General features: G+C 41.1%; 1 protein-coding gene across 8 annotated transcripts in view; it reads right to left on the bottom strand.

The window, feature by feature from the left end:
• Positions 1-22,928, bottom strand: part of DLGAP1 (DLG associated protein 1) — a 401,105-nt gene that overhangs the window by 87,319 nt on the left and 290,858 nt on the right. For all 8 annotated transcript variants that reach the window (XM_064434359.1, XM_064434357.1, XM_064434367.1 and 5 more), the window contains 2 exons: positions 7,142-7,319; positions 4,690-4,930 (listed from right to left, as the gene is read on the bottom strand). In XM_064434359.1, the coding sequence (XP_064290429.1) occupies positions 4,690-4,930; positions 7,142-7,319 (419 nt within the window). The remainder of the gene's footprint in view (positions 1-4,689; positions 4,931-7,141; positions 7,320-22,928) is intronic.

Here is a 22,928-nt window from a genome sequence, read left to right as displayed (position 1 = left end):
TCATAAGGTTTGGTTACAGCAAAGGATCATGCACAGCTACACTGGGAAAGTCTAGAAACATAAACACAATAAATGTGGGAGAAATATGTTCTTTAGACTACTTTAGCATTTAATTGTTTCTTAATTACTGCATCCTTCAAGCTCATTGAAATGATTCACAGACTTAAAATTGTTAAAAGGCTACTTATTTAGTGACTGGATTTGTTGGCTGAAGCGTTTCAGCTACAACAGTTGCATCTGCAAATAACCTGGGATCAAATTATGTAATAACTCACAGCTCATTAAACTCCTTTGAAGAGCTCAAATGACCTGGGTGTTAATTTTTAGTGCAGCCTATGGTGTATAACATATGTCAGCACCTCAGAGCTGCTCTGCCTCCCAGCCTGCACAGCCCTGCTCCCAGGGATGGCCCCAGGCAGGATGCCTCCATGGGTACCACTGATACTGAGAGAGCAAATATAAGGGTGAACGGAGCTTCAGCTCTTCAGCTGACTAGCTGTCAAGGCATGATGCAGTTGTGACACAGAACTTACTACACAGAACTCCAGAGGAGGGCAACAAGGCTGGTGAGGCGCTTGGAACATAAGCCCTGTGAGGAATGACTGAGGGAGTTGGGATTGTTTAGCTTGGAGAAAAGGAGACTCAGGGGTGACCTTACCACTCTCTACAACTCCCTGAAAGGTGGCTGTAATCAAGTGGGGGTTGGTCTCTTTCACCAGGGAGAAACTGACAGAACCAGAGGACACAGTCTTAAGCTGTGCCAAGGGAAATATAGGTTGGATATTAGGAAAAAGTTTTTTACAGAAAGGGTGGTAAAATACTGGAATGGTCTGTCCGGAGAGGTGGTGGAGTCACCATCTCTGGATGTGTTTAAAAAAAGACTGGATGTGCCATGGTCTAGTTGAGGTGTTAGGGCTGGGTTGGACTCAATGATCTTAAAGGTCTCTTCCAACCCAGTGATTCTGTGTGTGATTTATAATTCCATACAAAACGTCAAGATTGCATTTTCTCTCCCTCATTCCAAAACCCTTCATTTAAAAGCAAGGGTAAAGGGAATTTGTAGCCAGGTGCGGTGTTGGAAGGAAAGGGTTAAAACCAGAAGATTTGGCAAGGAGGGAATAGTTTTTGCTCAAAGTGACCTTGCAGCTGGGAATGCTAAGAATGTCAGAGTGGGAAGGAGTGTCCATTTATTATGCCCAGTTTTGTTCATCCTCTGCTGGTTTTGAGAAGTAGAATTCCCGTGTAAAGACAACACACCCACAGACATGCTTGAGCCTTCTGCTGGAAGTGAGATATCACAAAAGCACAGCCTTGTGATAAATTGCACATGTGCAAGGCCCTTTGATGCCTGGGGCAGGCAGTGGTTCCCCTCATCACTGTGTGCTAGGATGAACTGAGCCTAATGGAGCCTGTGCCCTTTCACTAGGACGAACTAAGCCCAACAGAGCCTCTGTCCCAGTGTGTCTCTGCTGCCCAGCCATGCTGGTGAGGTAATGAAATAACTCTGGATTTCAGCTGTGGTTTGGTGGTTGCCATTGTTACCTGTATGTTTTGGCTCACACATGGGGATTGACCTCTTCTCCCAGGCAAATTGCGACAACATGAGAGGACTTAGTCCTAAACTGTGTCTGGGAAGATTTAGGTTGGACATTAGGAGGAACTTTGGTGGCAGACTTTGGTGAGGTTAGGATTTTCCTCCCCACTTACAGTGTAACATTTCACCTCTTTGGTGACATCAGGTTTGTGCCTCCACCTCCATTTTTACACTTGGGCTCAGTTTCATTGAGCTGCAGCCACCCTTCAGTGTCCCCACAGCAGCACTAAGGTCAGTCCAGGCTGCAGAGGCCACCAGGTGGGCAACCACCTTTAGCTGAGCTCTGTGCCATAGTCAGTGCACAGATTTGTAGTTAGAATGAGCACATCCTCAGGAACTGAGCTAGAGGTGCAATTCCTGATTGCAGAACTAAACTGCCAACACGGTGTGGCAAAAAGAAATGAAAACCTGAGGCTGCCAGCCCAACAGCAAAGGCTAACAGGTAAAGGGTGATTTTTGTCCATAGTTCTTGCTCTATCCAGATGCCCTGAAAAGCTGTGGATCATTGCTCTAGAGGAACAATTTTGAATCCAGTAAACTGACAGCTCTCCTGTCTTTGACCATCAAGCTGGCATTTCCCTGGACTTTCAGCTGTCAAAGAGATTCTCTATATCAGTGTATGATCACAGCTTTGGTATTAGTGAATTAAAAGCCATGTTCTGGAGGGTATCACTAATGTTGATGAAAGGAATCTTTCTTGGTTGAACAGGCAGAGATGCTTTAGGGGCAGGAAGACTGTTCTCTGATTTGGGGATGTTAAAACCATTTTTAGATCATAACTGCTCCCATGTCTCCACAAAAACATTTGCAACATCACCTCAGTGGAGATAAATCTGAGATACTGTAAACCTTTCTTCATGTCTGCCTAGTTGTTGCTCCATTTCCCATTTTATTGAAGCAGATATAAATAGAAACCATCAACATTGCCTTTCATACTTCTCTTCTGTGAGCCAGGCACAGGCAACACCAAGGTAGTCAATACAGATGCTTTCAAACACAATTAATTCAATTCTAATATCCATTAAGCAAATAGTGGTATGTAAGTCAGGTACTAAAAGAGACAAGTTGTCTGAAATGCTACCAGTGGAAGGGATGGGCCCTTGGAGCCCAAGAACTGGAAAATGAAAAAGATAACTCAGTGAAATTCCCACAGCAGAAAACAGGCATCTACAGCAATCTTTAAATGCTTGTATGTATGTCCAAAGAGAGCACTGAAAAATCATTCTTCTCTGCTTTTAACACCCTGACTACAGAAGCAATAACCCAAGACATACTCGCTGGATTACGTTTTTCAGTATCACAGTTTTGTTCATATGAGTTTTAAATAAAGCCAGCTACCCAGAGAAGAGACCAGGTCTCTATAGTTACACTACAAAAAAGGGACCATAAACAAGAGATAGTTTACAGTACAGATTTTCCTCTTTCATGTTTTCCAGCATTTTTGGCTGGCACACACAGCCAACCTTCTCCATTTATACGCCATCATCCCCAGACACAGGCATAATTTTCCTAAGTGACAGAAACAACCTCTTACACAGAGATAATGAAAAAAAAATAGTTATTCTCTTCTGTATTAATGATCACAGTTATTTTTATAAAGGAAAAGTGTTACCAAAGCCATTCTCACAGAATAGAAAACCCTCTTTGGGATCAACTCAAGCTGATTTAACAAAGATGAGTGCACACTGAAAAATCCCTGAAAACTCCCATCCTTCAGTTTTTGCCTCAGAATATGTTTGACACAAACTAATACCACACAATGAAATAGCACACACCTTATGCAAATCCTGTCTTTGTGGTTTGGTGCAAACCCTGTGTGCTCACAAGGGCTATTTCTATAGCAGAAATGCTGTCATGTGAATACTATTTCTTTAGTGATTTAGATGAGAATTTCTCTGCAGCATTTGTTAAAAATGCTTTGATGTTTGTGATGTACTGCCAGTATATTTCCAACAGTACTAAAACTTGCTACTTTTAGAAAAATCTTTAATTTAGCTGAACATTTTTGGTAAAAGGATTTAAAGTGTTCTTTGATGACACAGAACAATTGACAAGCAGCTTTAAAAAAGACTTACAAGGAATAAACAACTGCACCTGTGAGATAACACACAGAAGGACAAAAGTTTACAGAAAACAGAAATGAAAAAATACAGCAAAAGAGATAGCAGGTACAGTGAAATACGTATAATAGTCAGTATTAGTCAAGAACATGATTAGTATATGAACAGTATATGAATAGTAAATGAAGCTTGTGTAAAACAGTGAAATGGTTGCACAAAAGCCAAAAGAAAGAGGCTCTCTCTCATCCTGCCACAGGGAAGAGCACACACATGTAATGGCTCCTGCCTCTTGCTTTCCTGAAGGAGAGAGGCAGGATTGGAATTTAGTTTTACTTAGTTTTTCTTCCCCTTAAGCACTATTTTGGTGACAAAATCTGAAATTCATCATGGTTATTTCCAAAAGAAAAGCAACCTTAAACATTAAAAGGAAAGTTAGAAGTTTCATGTTTACACTGAAACCTCTCCCTCTAGCAAGGCTTGAATAGTTTGAACTTCAGAAAGAAGGTAACAGCAAAATGTGAACATGCATGTTTTGACCTGCAGACTGCTTCTTCCTTTCTTCGTTCTCATATCTGAGTTGGGGTCTAGAGAGCTGGAACAGTCTCTTCAAGCCAGTAAAAACCACATGCAGTAACTTATACAATCACTTCAACTTTGTAGAAGACCTCATCAGTGGGATCTGTCTCTGCTGGTCACAGCCAGCAGAACTGCCAACCCAGAGCCTTCTTTGTTCAGCCTTGCCAAATTGTGATTGCTCTTTTGGGGAGGATAGTGAGGCAAGGCATGACCTTGGACTTCCCTTCTATATGCTTTTAGCTTAGAATAAATTAGCTTGGACACAGAAGGAACCATATCAAAGGCATCAGCCTTGGCCTGTGTGTGGTTTGAGACTGATTAGTCTGTCCAGCTCCCTGGTGAAACGCAAGACTCGGTTAAGGGCTTGGCATCTGGCAGAGAAAAGCCTAACTTGATGGAAATGCACTGGAAGTACCTTCCCTTTCCACCCCACTCTGGATTTCCCTTTGTGTTACTCACCAGTGCTGCTCTGGATGGTCCTCACCGTGGTGGTGGTACGCGGGGGAGACGAGGAGCGCAGCGAAATGCACTCGTCATCCTGGGAGCAGCCCTTCTCGATGGCCCGCACGTAGCTGTGGCTCCTCATGCGGAAGCAGCCCGGCATCGGCAGGTCCAGCGCTTCCACGGCCTGAGACTCCAGCTCGCTGAACACCGACTCGCAGACAGATTCGAACTGGCCGTTCACCTCCATCTCACTCACCTGCAGACGGACACGGGGCAGCGTCAGTGCATCCCATGCATGGACATTCCACACTGCCTGACACAAACGCTCTCAAGCTACAGTGGCGCAATGGCCAGCACCTCTTAGAGGATCCCTTTGCACGTGAAGAAAGATAAATGGGACATCCCATACCAGCAATTGTGAGGGGAATGAAACAATCTATAAAAAGGAGAGACAGAGGTGTTGGCAAAGGTTCAGAAGAGTTTGGGCTCTTGGCTCTTCTGAAACTAGTGGAAAGCCTGGAGCCCTCATAGCAGCTTCTGTTTTATGTGACCCAGAGCCCATAGCAGAGGTTGAATGTTTGGTCATTGAGATCACTACATGTAAAACAAAAATCACACTTTCATTGCAGGGTGAGGAAAAAAACAAGAAGGGTCAGCTTAACCCCAGTACATTATCAATGCAACCCACAGGCAATCACACTGATAAAACCTGAGTGGCTGGAAAGATGCAGGGTAACAAACACAGGAAGGGGAAGTCGGTAAGAGAACCAGCTTTGCTGCTGGGGAAAAACGTAGAACTAAATTTCTGGCTGAGAGCAGATGCAAAGGAATCCTCAGACCCTTTTTGCAGCAGACACTAGGTGGTGATAAAGACTTGTGCTCATGGTGGTTAAAGAGCTTTCAAAAACTTCCTACAGGTCTTCAGAATCTGGAAACCATTTGCCTTGGCCTTATTAGTAATGGATGCTCATGTTTCTAAACTGAGCATTGAGCCCTGAGCTTGACATTAAAGCACAATAATTATCACTGTATGAGGCATGCAGATGGAAACCATCACTTGAGGATTTTGTTAGTTTTCAAGCATGTACAAGACCAAGTTACCAGTGGAAGATAAGACTATGTCAGGAAGGTAGAAAAAAACCCCATTAGCAATTCTATTCCAGGATTAATATTACCAAGAAAAATGTTTTGTGGAGTCTTTGTACACATAACTGAAAAATCCCAGAGAGCAAAACATATTTTTTTCAAAGGAAAACTATTTTAAAAAGCATGGAAGAGCAGTAGGTAGTACAACAAAAAGAATAATCTTACTGTGGCAGAGAATATCCAATCCTCAAGTAAATATCTCTGAGTTAATGCATTTTTAAAGCAAAAAAACTTGTTCACCTTGGCAAATGATAACCACTCCTTGGCTGACAGTTTTGTGTGTTAGGTGTGCAGCTAAACAAGTAACCTGACCTAATGCTCATGTAGTTGCCTCTGAGACTTGAATTTCTGTGCTGTTTTCTCCTAGATACATCCTGACCCTCCTTTTAGACCATCAGCCCATGCCCTATGCAAAGTGCCTCACTACAAAATACACAGGTAAGTTCTCTGAAGTGTCTAAATACAGTAGACTGCAGAAAGGGAAACTACATATTTCATATGAAATTCCATATTGAATAGCACATTTATTTGTTATAGCCACAGCTGAAGTCCTGGTGTCACTGATGTCACACACTTTTTTTGACATGGTGATGACTTGGTATGCCAGGGATCAGTATCTGGCACCACAAATCCTGCCTGCTGCATTTCTGGATGAGTAAGGAAGTTCTTTCATCCAAGTGATTTACCCAAATGATCCACTTAAGCTAACAAGCCAAAAATCATACCAAAGAGTTAGAAAATGTAGCAGATGAACTATTGGCCCTCTGCCCCATGGTGTGCTGGCACTTTTGCAGTTCTTTCAGATCTGGCCCCTGTGAAATCAGCTGTACAAGCATGCTGAATGCAAGGACAGACTATTTTATAACATTAAAACACAGAAATTGAATCTGTCACTGTAGACTTCATTTTTCCTCTTGTTTAGGAGCACGAAGATCTCTTACAGGATTTCAGGACAAACATACAGATGGATTTTTGCACTTAATACATATATTGTAATATCTGTACTATTTACATGAAATGTTTGGAGGTATACAAAGTAAAGAGTGCATAAAAAAGCATAAAGAAAATAAAATCTCTAATAAAATAGTAGAATACAAACTATTAACAGCCTAATTTTACTTTAGCACCTCACTCAGCATGCAAACTTTTTTTTTAAGCATGCAAAATGTTCATTGGAGGTACTAAGCACAAGGTCCTTAAGAACCCTGTTCAATGAGAGTGTTGGTGAGCACCACTCAAAGGAAAATCCAGTTTCTCCTATTCCAAGCAGTGTCCAGAGTGACACTGGCTCTCCAGGCTGCCCCAGGTGCACGTCACCCACCTGGCTGATGGTGCTCATGGCTCTCATGTAGCTCTCGTTGCGGGAGCGGAACTTGGGGGACGTCAGCAGCCCTGCAGGGTCCAGGCTGTCCAGGCTCCTGTTGATGGAGACTTCGCTCACTGCCCTCAGGTAACTGTGACTCCGGATCTGGAGCTTTGGCGAGTGTTCACTGGATATCCTGGGAGTTTTGGGTGGGGAAGAAAGAAAAAGGAAGAAAGAAAAAAAAAGATTCCATCAAATCCAAATGGCCTCGCCAGGAGTGAGAATAACCAGATGTTTTTCACTGGAACAGCATGACTTGAACTAGCCATGACACAGTTCTTGTATGTTTATAAAATAAAGACAATGTCAGTACTTTTATTTGGATTACCCTACCCTTTTATTTGGTGGAAGGAAAAGGACGGAAATAATTTTCTTTTAATTTTTTGTAAACCATGTCTAAGCATAATGGCAAAATTGTTCATTTTCTTTACTGACAGCAGAATGGAAAAATTTTACACTGTACTGACAGTGACAGTATCCAGCTCCAGAAACCCTGCCACTATGTGGGACTTTTGAAGCGACAACACTTAAATGGCTTCACAAGTTGATTTTAAAAGAGCAAGAGGAACCACTGAGATGAGCAGCAGAGAAAGCCCTGTGGCCTTACAGAGATGAATGCAGCAACCATCAAAACCAGCTGGGGAGGCAGGTAAAGAAGGAAGAGGCCTGATGGTTCAATCAGCTGGATGATTCTAACTTTATCAACTGAACATCCACATCTCGAAATGCTGCTGGTGACGTGACTCTGGCATGTTCTCATGCATGTACTCATGAAAGAGGACTGTTTCTCATGGGGCCTTCAAGGGTCTAGAGGCCAATAGGGCAGGCAGATCACATAAACCATGCAAAACGCACTCACAGTATGCCTTAACCTGGGAAATCACTCCAACAGCACAGGCCATCTGATTAGGTTTGATATGCTTTAAATTTTATTTTAGACCTGGCTTAAGCCATGACTTAACAAAATGCATGCTAGGGAAACAGTGTTACACAATTATGTCAAATTAGAAGTTTAAAAGTTAGAAGTTTAGAAGTTTAAAATACTGTTGTATTTCTGAAGTGATAACTTTGCCTAGTTTTTCAATACAAGTGACAGGTGAGATGTACAAGGAAACAAAACTGAACAAAAAACTCTCCCCCCTCCCGCTTCCCCCCCCATTCCCCAGGGAATTTGTGTTCTGTACTATGTTCTTGCCATATGTGCTAAGAGTCAGCTAGAACAATCCTGCACTTGTGAGATGTTTTATCCTCTGAATGTGCTGGCTAAGTGCTGTCTTGATAACTTGAGGCATCCTAGAAAGATGTGAGTCACAAAAAATGAGTGAAATACACTTGTATGAAATACAATTAACTTGGGGGATATTGTCTTTTGTAAGAACCCATTGATGAATAAAGTATCAAAAGGGTGAGCCTTCAGTATATTTTTTCATTAAAAAAAGTATCACATAGCAAACTAATTAAAATATTAACTAAATCTTCCATTTTAAAATGTAAATCTCATAGAGATGTTTACAGGTATATGAAATAAAAATCTGTCACCTAATTATAGGCTTAATCTTTGTCTCCTAGTCTTTAGAAATACATGCACAGCTGACCTGAAAGAAGAGAATCCATTTTATGTCTAATTCCTGAAGCATTTGCAGTTATTTTGTATTCAAGTATCTAATGATGGTAATTAGTATCAGCAATTTCCCAGTGGCATGCACAATTCTGGTAATTGTCAATGCATTTTGGGAAGACAATTTCATTGTGTAATCACTCACCTAAGGAGTTCAGAAACTGGGTCTATTTCTGAATTGTCCAATACTGTAATAAAACCTAGGCCATCTCTACAATACCATATTCTCTAGCTGCTAATTACCTTCCTAAAAAATACATAAACCTATGTTAATTACCCGGTACTCCTGTCACAGGATGAAGAGAAAGCCTTTGCTTGCCATTTTCACTGTGCATACAGTGTAATACAACAGCCATTTCCATACTCTTGACTCCTTACACCACTTGATCCCACATGACAAAACCTGTTTAGACATCAGAATAAGTGGTACTCCAAGCAACTCAAAAAAAGGCAGAAAAAGTGGTGAAAAGTCAACTGTTACTAATGGTTACATTTGTTTACTGCATTTTGGTAACTAACACTAACCATGTAACTCTTGGAAAAAAAATTATTGCCTGTTATTGGATTTAAAAAAAAATTGAACGAATAATTCAGCAGACACAATTTTTCTGATGCATGTGAGCTACTTCACCACACTGCAGATCTGCAAACCGATCAGTGTTGCTTGAAATGCATTTCCTAGATTGGTTCAAAACGTATTTTGTGATTATGATGTGAACAGTTTGCTGCCAATATGTGACATGCAAAATTCAAATCAGCTTGATTAGCTGCCAGTTACTCAAATATGACACCTGGGGCTTGTTGCTGTCCACTGATTAGCTGAGCTTGCAAGAAGACTGCAGCACATCACAAGATTCAATGCACAGATACTGCCAGACAGAAATCTGCAATTGCTGAGGCACATGCCCTTTAAAGAGTGGAACCAATAAAGCAAATATCCATAGCACAAAGATTTTGCTGTGGCAGCCAGAGTAAAGATCATGTAAGATACTCATGGAAGTGGCATGGAAAGCCACCACAAAGAGTATGGAAATGAATTTTCTGTATGCATTAGTGTTGCATATTATTTTTGCAACTCTGCTTGAAACAAAGGAATTCCTCATAAAAGTAGATGTTCCCTTTTTTTTTCACATGTGCATCCTCACCACAGCTGCCTTTTTTTTTTTTGTTGTTGTTTTTTTTTTTGTTCCTCACTATGCAACTGACTAGTTTGACACAAATCCAGAACTGTATTTTACAGGGGGCTACTTAATCTTAATCTGTGCACACCTCCCATCTCCTGTATAAACCAGAGGAGGTAACTGGCTGCTGTTGAAGGAGGTGGCTCCTTGCTTACTGATTGCTACAATCTCTGTTTCATCAGATGTAGTGGTGGGGAAAAAAAGGAGAATAAAAAGGATTTAAACATAGAGAAAGAAACACTGAAAGCTTGCATTTATAATGATTGCTACTGCTTTTATAGCTGTGTAATAAATCGTCACTATGTCCTACAGTAAAGTTTAATGAACAGCTGAAATGCCACTGGAAATTTTGATAATATGCCACTTAGAAATAAATTTGACTATGTATGATGTGCAAGATCTGCATGCATAATTAATTTTCTTGGAGTTACTATTACCAGTAATGTGTAAATGAAAATACTTTTTTCTTCCTTGAGGGTTCCACTCCATCCCTTATTTATCCTGCACTACCTAAATTTCTCTTTGTGCCATTGTAATTTCCACAATAAGTACCAGGAACTGAGACTTTGGGACAGATCTTTAGCCAATACAAAATGGCCTTTTGGCTCTACTCACTGCATTGGATGTATTAACTGGCAGAAGTGGGATGTGAATTATTTAGGTTCTTAAACAAGCTCCTCAAGCTTGTTCCATCATTTCTGTGCTGCACCCACAAGTGACAAGTCCTCACACTGGTTGCACTATGTTTTTTCCCCACACTTCTGCCCTTGCCTCAGGCCTCACCCCAGAGGATGGCAACACGGCCACAACAGCACCACACTGATACCACACAGGGAGGGAGCACAGCACTACTGGATGTGCTCCCCAAAAACCACAGCAAGAGGCACCAGAGGACATGAGGGCTCTGTGTTGCTGCTGCTCTGCTGATTGCCACTGTGGGTTTCCCGAGAGGATTTGCAAGAGAAGGAGCCAGCCCTGAGCTGAAGTGGGTGGAAATGGATCTGCTGAGTCCCAGCAGATAAATAAATACTCCCCTGGGTAGAGGAAGGCAAGTGCCTCTTATCTACATTGCGCATCAGAGAAGATCAAGGTAGCCCGTAAATGAGGCTAAAATGCTACAGAAATTCTATGAGAAGCTCTGAGAGGCAGGAGAATGCTCATTTAATCAGAAAACATGTTCTAGTGAAGCATCTGAACCAGAAGATCATGTAGTTGTATAAAGGAAATCTTTGCATACTGCACTGAAATTTCTGCCCTGTACATTTCCAACACAGTGAAGCCTATTCTCCTGTTTTCATTCAAATAGAGAAAGTAAAATATTTAAAGCATGCACATCTAATCACCCTACCACTGTTGCAACATGCATGGTAAGAAATATTTTTAACTCACTGTTACATATGTGTTTGTATTTACATGATATTAACATGATTTACGTGATTTAACTCAGATGAAAACACATTTTGGTCCCTCATTTATTTGATTATTTTCAGAGTAAGGAGTTGGTTGGTGTAGGCATTTGTGAGAGGAGCTAGACTCAATTGCTTTGCTCTGGAGGCTACAGAGGAGCTGGAGAGGGACCCTTCATCAGGAATTGTAGTGAAAGGACAAGGAGTAAAAGCTACAAACTGAACAAAGGGAAAACTAGGCTAGATATTAGGAAGAAATTATTTTCTGTGAGGATGGTTAGACATTGGAACAGGTTGCCCAGGGACGTTGTGAATGCCCCAACCCTGGCAGTCTTCTAGACCAATTTGTGTAAGGCCTTGAACAACCTAGTCTAGTGGGAGGTGTCCCTGCCCCTGGCAGTGGGGGAGGGGGCTAGATGATCTTTAAGGTCCATTCCAAGCCCTTAACACTCTATGGTCCTGTGGTTCTACATCAAAGGGTTCAAAATGCAGTGTTAGCAATTAACAGTGAAAGAACTTTGAATATATTCTTGGAAGAGTTCCTATGCCTTGAAAATGTCTTTCAAATGACAGAGAGAAGATAGACAACAGGGATTTACATAAGCAGGCAATTTTAGTTTCAAATATTTCCTTTTAATTTAGGAATGTACAATGCACTCTGTCATATACATGCTCATTATAAAAAGCACTTTCATTTATCACATTTCATTTCTGAATGAAGAAAGGGAAAACCAAGGCTTGTGATGACTGTTATTTTTTCCCTTTAGTTCACACACAATATAATAAAACATAGTCCTGAGACTGTATTGTCTTTTGCAAGTTCAGCAGTCAGAATCAGAGCACAAAGTACAGTGTTGTGCCAGATGGGTATCATGTTCTGCCAACAGCAAATGACAAAGCAGAGTAAAGTAAAAGTCCAGGAACATGTCCCAAATTCTTCTGAAAGCCAGCAGTGATAAAATTTGCCTTCAAACAAAGAAGACCTCAAAAAATATACCACATGCAACATGAAACCAAGAAAAAATAAATTTCAAAGCCACCACTACTGTTAAGTATCCCAGCTCAATTTTGCTGCATGCAACTGACAGCTTGGTTCCATGGGACAAATTATCCTCTGCTGAATGCCCCACCTCTGGCGTGGCTGGTGGGCACATCCAACATACATTTCTGTCCTTAATTTTATTTGCATTTTAGTGTTGCTAGAACATAGAATAATCTAGTGCAGCCTGACACAAGGTGAACACTGAAGGACACCAGAGAGGAAGATGTAGAGAACAATTTACTGATGTGCATATGTCTGATCCTGGTCCTGACCTGGGTCAGCCAGGCTGGGGTAATTTTTCTGTGTTGGCATCCATGTTCTGCTGCTTTTTGGTGCAGTAAACAGGGGGCTGTCATGTCACTGATGGAGACAAGGGCAGCACATAAACAGTTTTTAGCATTTGCCCTCCCCATTCAATATTTTTCTGGGTTTGAAAATATCCTTTTGCTTTCTTGTTTATAAACAAGTGAACCTTTTCATGGGGAGTTCCTCCCTTGAAGCTAAAATAACCATCCCAGTAAAACCTCTCTTTAATTCCAGACCCTGGTAAAGGGTCAAGTGTGAGAAAGAAAACTCTAAAACTTGGAGATATCTAAAAAAGCTTATCTGCTGAAGAGCAAAACAATGCCATCAACAGAAAAATGGCATTTCTTCCTTTTGCTTCTACTACCAGTCCACAAATTGTCCTTGCTGCATGGACCAGCAACACATACCACAAAACTGCGTGGACATGCCTGTGACACAGAGTTTTTCCCATGCTGAGAAGAGGCAGAAATTACAGTATGGTGTATTTGTCTCTGATTGATTTTTCAGATTCTCTTGAGAAATAGAAGAAACCACTTAAAAAGGAAAAAACCCAAACAATCCAAAAGCCCCCACAATTTGGTGTTATGCATCTATCTCCAGCTGTTGTGCAGTTTTTGAGAGGGCAGCAGGAACTTGATCAATGTTTTATGACAGATAATGTTTCTAAAAAGTCCAGTCCCTTTTAAAACCCTTCATGTCTGACTACTGCCAGCTTCAGAATCAATCATTGGACTATTTTGTGATTTTGTTACAATCCTGCTTTCTTTTCAAAGGACACAGAAGTTTGGGGTTTTTTTTTTTTTTTTGATGTGGAGGTATTGAGTTTGTATGCATTTATTTCATGACCAATCTTTAGTTATTAAAATATTAGCAAACAGAAATGACTATTGAATAAAAATTTATGTATACATTAAAACAAATCTTCCATTTGATCTCAGGTACTTTGTACAATCAAAAAATACCACATGTTAATGTATTTAAGAAACATTTCACTAGTCTTTGACATACTGTATTTTCTCCTTGCTTTCTAGACATAGTGAAAGAATAGAGCACAGCACAAAAGTGGCACATATGCAATTGAGTTGGCAAGAAAAGCAGATGGAAGATGATGAAGACAGACATTATACAATTCCCTTTAATCAGAAATCTGGTCTCCATGCTGGTTCTGATTGCCATGTGCGTGTGTGTGCGTGGGAATAGTTGTGAACACTCTTCTATCTCAGGGAACGAAAAGAGATTCTGAAAGGTAGAAATAGTTCCACCCAGATGAACCTGCTCAACCCAGTGATGCCAGGGTAAGCTGCTTCTGTGTAAAACCATTTTTTGTTTACACTAGAAGACAAATCCACCCTATCTTGTCATGAGAAGAAGGGTGAGATGTAACATTGTCCAGAGCAGCCAGCTTGAGAATAGTTCTCCTCTCAGAAGACCTTTTGAGGAAAACTCAAGGCCTCGAGGTCCCCCTACTGCCAATCTTACTGGGTGCATGTTCAAAGGGGTTTTTGGAGGTCCTTGCTGGAGGCAATTTGTTTGAGCCTAGAACAAATGCATGACAAAGACTCTTGTCTTTTTCAGCTCAACTCTCTTTTGAATGGGCACTAATGATCCCAGGAACCAGTGCCGCTCAGCACAGAAAAATATATTTACCCAAGCTGGGAAAGATCTTGCCTCGCATTAGATATAATGGACTGAGAATGCAGACTGCCTAAGGACCTGAGCAGGTCAGCCATACTCACAGCCTTGTTGGAGCCCTTTGGACCTTGCTGGGGTGAGAATGAAGCCTTCCACCACTGCTTTGATGAACTCTTTGCCAGAACAAAAGTTACACTTTCCTTCCTGCAGAAGCCACTCCTTCAGTTCTCATCAAGGGCAGGCTTATCTATCTGATTCCACATCACTTTTCATTCTTGGTTACTTCAGTGCCACCTCTCCTCACTAGTGAGACTTAAAAGTCATCTGCAGTCTACTCATATTATTTCTTATTTTATAATTCGAGCATTCCCCCTTGTCCTATCACTACATGCCCTGGTACAAAGTCCCTCTTCAGCTGTCTTGTAGCCTCCCTTTAGGTACTGGAAGGCCTAAAGAACATATCTGTTGCAGTCCTTCTAAAATAATTCTCCACAAGCTCAGACCTCACCTGCTTAGCTAAATTTTCAGGTCTCCCCATTCATATGTTAAGAGTTTGATTAATTCTGCCAGTGGGAACACCAAAGAGTTACAGCTCTGTGCCAAAGCACAAGAGGAAAGCAGCTACTTTTCAGGAATGTCACCTGGCTGTGTGCTGAGCTGGCAGCACAACCAGCTCTGCCTGCTTAGCACCAGGATTTATGCAGGAGCTCTAGCTTGTTCCTGGGAGTGGGAGGATGGAGCTCCAGCTCACTAAAAGGCTTCTTCTGGGCAGAGTTCCCGTAACTGAAAGGCTCTCCCATGCTACTCCAAGTTACAATATTGGGCAGTATTTATCTACAAATAATTTTTTCTAGGTAAATACTAAGAAAGTATTTGCTCTGGTGAATATCACTGTGGTATTTATTTAAAGAGCAATTTTTTTTCCCTGAAAACTTGCAATGCATTTTAAGTTTTCAGTGTCTTCAACTCCACAGGTCATCCTGGACTTGAAAACAGCCAGTGATCACCCACACACTGCATGGCCATGTGCTTGCAAGCCCTGTCATCTATCTGCATTTGAGTCACCTCCTTCAGAAAGACATTCTCAAACATCCAGATTAGATCTGCATAAACAGCTCCCAGTGAGATTAGAGAAATATCTTCTTTTTGCAAGTCAACAACATTACTCCAAAACCTTCACATACATAAACAGCCACCTGCATTTTCCAAAAAATGTGTTTTACATATGCAGCAATTTTTCACTTCCTATTCAGTATTCTGCCATTTCAAAACTTTTGGCTACCTAGTAAAGAGAAACAAAAAAAAGCAAAAGCAGCAGATTCAACACCATCTGTACAGATGTGCAACACAAGCCAAACTATTGGAGAAACTGAAAAGCAAGCACATTTTAAAGCAATGAAGAGGGGAGGCTAGTAACTCTGGCAGGGAGAAGGGAATAATCCTGAATCCAACTAAGCTAAGGGGGTGAGCTCACCTTCTTCTCTGAGTGACAGCCCTATGTCCAAATGGAAATTTGAGGCAGCAAGATTCAACACAAAGCAAAGCATGATACCTAACAAATGCCGTGAGTATAATATGTGCTGGTGGTGACCATGGGCTTTCTCTCCTCTTCCCTCTTGATGGGGTCATTTTAAATGATGTATGCACTCTTACTAAGTGGCTACTTCAGTATTCTCCATTTTAGCTGTTTTGTGTTTGAAGAACACCAAGCAGTTTAAAATGCCTGAAGAGAAGCATGCCTTTTCTCCTTTTATAAGCAAGTGCTTCTTGCTTGGTACATTTTGTTTCCCTGCAGACACCTGGAAGATGGTGACTTGAAATAGGATCCAGCTACTCCTGTGGCACAGGGTTTGGGGTTGGGGATGTGATAAGACAGAGCAATGAGCTCCTGGATAACTCTACAGCCATTTTCTCTAAGTGTGTCTGGATAAGCACAGGTTGGAGCTCAGATATGACTTGCAGCTGTCTCTTCCTGATAAAAAAAGCAAAGATTTTTGGGGAAATTGGCTAAGATAAAACCCTGTAATTTCTCCTCTCATACTAAAGAAGCTAGAAATAGTAACTTTTAACCTATGTTTTTATTTAAGGTAATGTCTGGATTGCAAGTAATACAAAAAAATGATGGTATGCAGTAGGGTTTCTGGAAAATTCTTTACTGATAATTTGGGCAGCAGTCTACTGCTCTGAGGGATTTTCCCTTTTCTCACTGATCTTACAAAGCAAAAGCAATACCCCAGAAGCAGGGAGAATTTCTCTCCATGCAACTTTACCAGAGCTATTCCTCAGAGGAAAAGAAGAAGCTATCACTTTCCCTTCAGATGCTTTTACATCAAAAGAAATTCCTCAAAACAAGCCCAGCTAATTCCAAACCCCCAGTTATCCACATCCATATTAATATTCTCTCTTTCCAGTACAAAGTCTTTCCAGTTTTGTTCTGTAGTAACTACAAAAGGACCTGTTTGCTGTACTGAGATACAACATGAGGTGATAACCTGCTATTTCAGGTATATATCTAGTGGTCTGGGCAAGTTGTGTTGCCAGTGGTCTTATAAACAGGGCCAAAGCACTAAATATCTCAAGGTCAAAGTCTGAAGTTGATATCCATTATAAAAATCTTCTGATAAACAGAAGTTTGTTGAAAAAATGTGAAATAAAGCTTAACACACATTTTTAGACTTTTTTGGCTCCTTTTAAAAGAGCCCCAACATATAATTTCTGTGTTATAGGCTGTTGTTGGGCCAAAGTTGTACAGAATAAATCCTGATAAAGTAGAACTAATTTTGTTTTTGACATGAGAGAACCAAAGGAATAAATGTCTTAAGAAATCTTCATAATAATGCAAAATCCTGCTTGGGACTGAAAAGGATCTTTTTTTTTTTGCAATTCTTTAAAATAGGTATTTTTTAATGCCCTGAACCAGAAATACCCTGAACCATTTATTTGGGTCTGTTAGTAAAGGAACAGACAACCAGTTGTCATGTCACTCATCACACTGTCAGTGTCAAGTACAATGATTCAGATGGAGGCAATGAGAATGCAAAAAGCACTTCCAGAGAGTGGATGCCCTTCAGGGTTGTGGAACTCCAGAAGGGTTGTGCAGCTCATTTTAAAGGAAGAAAGCCTTAACTCCTGAGGAAGTCAGGTGGCTTCTTGATCTGTAACAGTAGGCATTCTTAAGTATTTCCAAATATTTTTTTGAATTTAATTTCCCTACTTGGAATGAAAATACATGATTTATTGAATTGGTACATTACTCTTTTCCAATGAAAAAACAAAAAAAATTAAGAAAGCGCAAATGTCTTCGCTTGCATTGAAGGGGATAAAGCCAGTTCCTTACTGATTTCTAGTGTCCTCTCTATCCCATCTAAACCACAAAAGAAACAAACACTTGGTGAACGAGTGAAGAGAACAACCCCTCTTCTTTTCAGAACATAATATACACGGTATATTATGGTGAAGGATACATGGTGAAGCTGCAGATGGCCTTTGGTCCTGCTCAGAAGATGAAAATACTTGGCTATCTATGCTTTTGATTAAAACACCATAACATGAAAAAACCCCAACACAACAAACAAAAAAAAAAAAAAAAACCAGCCCCAAAAAACCCTCTAAATTTTTCTGGATAAATATCATCTGCTGACATTTAAAACTACTGGCAATTGATGGTTGTTCACAGGTTCAGATTTCAGTGTGGACTGAAATTTGCTGTCTGACCTGCAGAAGTCATATAAACTCAGTCTCAGAAAATATACTACATGTGTTAATACTTCCCTACAGGAACTCTGTGGCTGTAGGTGGCTTTGTGATGCTGAACTAAAGTCAGCAAACATAACTGAGCTTCTTTGATGGAAATGAATAGCAGCACCAATTTTTTATTGCATTACTGGAAGCTAAGGTCACAGAACAACTGAAATATCTTCAGAGACTGATATTGAACAACTGCAGCCCCAGAGACTGATCCTGTATATAAAGCAGAATACCTAGTTAATCAAGACTAAAGAATGTTTGGAGTGATGGTCAAAAGATACTTGAGAAGAAGTATATTTTCTGATTAAAACCATTATAGACTATGGATGGTGATTGGTATGAATATGATATCATCTCAAGTCAATGGTTTTGCTGAGATTTGACAAAACTTCTTGAAAAGCTCTCCAGCCTAATAAAACTTCAGTAACCTATTGGGAAGTTTAGTGCCTAAAATGTCAATTTTAAGTAAATTGTAATGAAAACTGTATTGCTTCCTAAAGTCTCTTATAAGGAGAGACAGAATTTTGTCCTGAACTTACATAATTTAATTTTATTACAGGAGTAAGTACCCTCTTCCTCAGATGACATCTTCCTTAAGAAGGCTGTTGTATATGCAGCAGGTATTTTTACTGCTCTGTCACCTTGATTAGGAAGAAGAACAAGAACATTATGATAAGATTAATCCATTTCTTATTGTCAGGATCACCAGGGCAGAGACCTGTGTGATGCTGTTTGAAGACCAGTACGTCTGTCTTTTTGTGCAGATGGGATGCCACCTTCGAAGGGCTGCTCAGTGTCTTGGGACTCTGGCTTCTCTTGTGATGTGTCAGGTAAGAGCCAATTTGCCAATCCATGGAATTCTGTCCCTCCAACTAAATATATATGGGGGTTGAAGCTAAGCAAAATTAGCTTGAGCATTTCAACTCTGCAGCAGCTTTCAATTTTCTGGAATTATCCAGGGAGGGATGGCTCAGTTGTTAATGACATGAGCACACCTGAGCTGCCTGCTGTTGTATGGGCATGCACTGACACGTCCAAGGAGATAGAAGAATGCAAGAAACACTGGTCTCCTGCTCACTGTCTAAACACAGTGTTGCATCAAGCTAAGCTGATTCAAATTCATCACTTTTTCAATTTAGTATACATCAGAGATCAGCTGTGATAAATCACCGTGTTGGACCACAGAAATGCAATAGAACTGGGTCAACCTTTTTTACCTGACTGCTACTGGGAATCATATAATAATATATACAGGAGGGATTGGAAAAGCTTGAGAACAGTATAGAGGTGACCTTGAAAAACTGAAAGTCTGGTCAAATAACACAGTCACGGATGTGTACACAAAGGCATCATGGATTGCCCAGCAGGCAGGGAGCTGGAGGATGCTAGCCTGAAAAAATAAATTCACAGCAGCTAAACTCAGGGAATAATTCCTCGAGATGTTAATAAAGAGCTCCAATTACTGTCACTGGAGCCAGCCAGCCACTAGAGGGAGGAATGATCTAGTGCTGCCAATGACTGCTATTTATTATGCTTCTGCAATTCGTTATGTTTTTCTTAAAGCTCATCTCATGAGGCTTGCAAAGCCTTTCCAGTTAAGGGAAAAAAATATCGAGCTTTCACAGTTGGTGAAGAAAGCATAAAACCAAAAAGTTCAAGGGCTCAAGAATCAGAAAACATACAAAAAAAAGAATCTGCATGTCTCCTTAGGAATATAGTCTGATTTTCATAGCTCAGATGAATTGCAGACCCGATTTTCAATTAATTAGGATTCTTAGGGCAACTTAATTTCATAGCATCAGCATATCATTAACAAAAATTGTAGGACTGAAAGGTTTTTTATGTGCCTTTTGTGATTCAAAGTATTTTTCATGGTGACTAGAAAGGGCAGGTCAGTACTGGGGTTGAAAAAGGTACTTTCCTTCTGTTCTGAAACCAGCAACTTGCTAAAAATGTAACTTCCATATTCTTTAGGAATAAAGCTATTTGAAAGTAGAAACCAAAGAAAAGCCCAACACAATAACACACTCTCAGTGGCTGCATTGCTAATCTTGTGCCTTTCACTCCAGATTACTATGCTAAACATTCATTTATAGCAGGAAGGAAGCAATTTGGATATGTGAAGCCGGGTTTTGTGTGTAGAGCTATTCACTATTCACTGATAAGAAGATATTCAGTAACAGGAAAATGCTAAGTAAAATTAAAAAGTTGCTTTTATCTGAAGAAAAGAAAGTAGTTAATGAGATAGGTAATTGCTAGTTGTTTAGCAGGTCAAATCTTAGAGTTTTGCTAGAGGTCTATCAATGGAAAAGTCTGAGTCACTTTTTCTTTCCTCAATTTAGACAAATTTTGCTAAGTTAGCAGGTCCAGTTCTCTCTTTCCAAACAGCAAAAAGACAAGCTTAAATTAAGCAGAAAAAACTTTTTCATAAAAAGACTGTGGAAAGCTCATGGATAATCTAGTTTTGAGTATACTAAGAGTTTGGGATGTAAGTAGAAAACTGCTTCTCCCATAGCCCTTGTGGGTTTTACTGTGCCTGGCTCTTGTTAGATAATTAGGCTGTCATCAGTGTAGAACCATTGGTGCTGCTGTCTACCCTCTTCAAAGAAGGGAAATCAGGAGACAATATGTCAGAGATAAATCTTTCCCACAGCCTTCCAAATGGTTTTTCCTCAGAAAATTCACAGGTTTTCCAGGAATAGTCATGTACAGAGCATACAGTGGGAACCCTCTCCACTCAACCAGACTGTGATTTTCAGTGTGTGGTGTGCTTGCTTCTCTTGCAGCACATACCATGGCAGCTCAGGCTCTGAAAAGTACTAAAATATCTTTTCCTAGCTCTAAAGGCCTTCCCTATGGAAAAAAAGAAAAAAAAAAGAAAAGAGAAAAAAGAAAAAAGGCATTTTAAGATTCCCTTCTGCTATAGTGTGAAGAGTTACAAATACATAGAAAATTTATAGAGAAGTGAGTGGGAAGCTGTGTGTTAGTGTACGTGGGCAGGTCAGGGAGGGAAGAGGAGCTCTACAGGCAGCTGAAGGGCAGCGTGCCCCTGTGAGAGTGTCTGAGCCACCTCTAGGACATATGTTAGCAGTGGCTCTGGGCTGCATGGTGTAAGAGATGGGAGGTCTGTCAAGTCAGGAGAAGATCAGACCTATGAATTTCAACAGACACAGCAAAATGCAACATTACTCAGTGTTACTGCCGGGAGTAGCTTGCTCCCCTCTGGGCTTTCACATGGCAAAGGGTGTGTACACAGAGGCACCACGGATTACCCAGCTGTCAGGGAGCTGGAGGATGCTAGCCTGGAAAATAAGTTCACAGTAGCTAAACTAAGGGAATCATTCCTCGAGATCTGCAGGTGGAAGGAGAGAAGGGAAGCACAGCTGAGGAGGAATGACAAGAACTGACCCTTTTACTCCTTGGTGGGGTCTTGCCAGCCTCTGCAGCTCTTCCTCTGGCAGGGAAGCATGAGGATGATTTCACTTCTTCTCCCCATGCTGTGCCTCACTGCTCACGCAGCATGGTGGGGCTCTCCCAGACATCTCAGTGAGCACTAGGAAATGCTGCCACAAGCCTCTCTACAGGAGCACAAAACAGGAGCCAAGAGCAAGGGGGCAGTGACTAACACTGACTGTATACCATCTCTACAGCCTCATTTGAAGGCTCTCTAATTTTTGCACTAACTGTGGTGAATCAATCCTCGTGACAACCCGACACAGAGGAGGAGTGCCATCACCTCTTTTTGCCCAGGGCTGGAGCCACACGGATAGCTGTGTCTGGAATGGGGCCAGGCAGGGAACGGCAGCAGTGGGATGTCCTCGGCCCCCGCTCCTGAGGGCACAGCCTCCTGCCACGGAGGCACAGCACGGTGTGGGGGGCACACTCTCCCACCTCTCTGCTCCCCTCTGGTAGAGAAAGGGGCACGACACCTGAGAGCCTTGCAATTTCAGGCCTTCATTTTAATTGCTCGACTGATCCGCCCCTTCTCTAGGGGAACAATTCAAGCTGGGCTCTCATTCCAGGTGCACCCTTCAGGCTCTTTTTCGACCTGAGAAACGCCACACAGCAAAATCATACCTTAGAGTGCTCCTGAACTGTAATTAACCTTAGTGTATCATTTTTATGGAAGAGAAAGCAGTTAAATTTGTCTGAATTCAAAAGGACTTGGAAGAAGAGTGGCAAGATAATGTTTTTTTAACAAGCAGCTTGATTAATTCATGGCAGAAGTTATCATCCCATTGTGTTGGGTAGGAGGCAGACATTTAAAGCCTCTTATCAACTTTGTCCAGGGGAGAAAAAATCCTCCATAGATCAGATTTTAAATGCTACTCTTGAGACTTGTAAACAACCCACTGCAGAATCCAGCACTGAGGACCCAGATCCCAATTGCACAGTGTTCCCACGGGCTGTCAGAGAAACAGTCAACAACCATTTTTATGCGTCTTATTCCTATTAAATCTCATGCCTTGGGGAGAAAAACTGGTGTTTATTTCATGAATGGTGCATATCACCCCATTGAGCATGAATCCATCCCAGTGGGTATCTCAGGCCTTTACTGGGGGCAGTGGGTAGCCCCAGGAGAAGGGCAAGAGATTTACATTAATCTCAGATTCAACCTGGATCACATCTAACCTTCCCATACTGGCTGGCTGCAGTGCTGCCCATCATAGAGGCATTGAGGGAGTAACTGTGAAATATAGGATAGCACAATAGAAACTGTAGGATTTAACCCAGAATTAAACTTTTACCTCTGTCTGGCTACTAAACAAGATTAATTTTACCTTTCATCTCTAGAAATATAAATATTATGACA

The sequence above is a fragment of the Passer domesticus genome, chromosome 1 (genome assembly GCF_036417665.1).
Source record: "Passer domesticus isolate bPasDom1 chromosome 1, bPasDom1.hap1, whole genome shotgun sequence".
Taxonomy (NCBI): domain Eukaryota; kingdom Metazoa; phylum Chordata; class Aves; order Passeriformes; family Passeridae; genus Passer; species Passer domesticus.
This window is presented reverse-complemented; position numbering and strand designations above follow the sequence as displayed.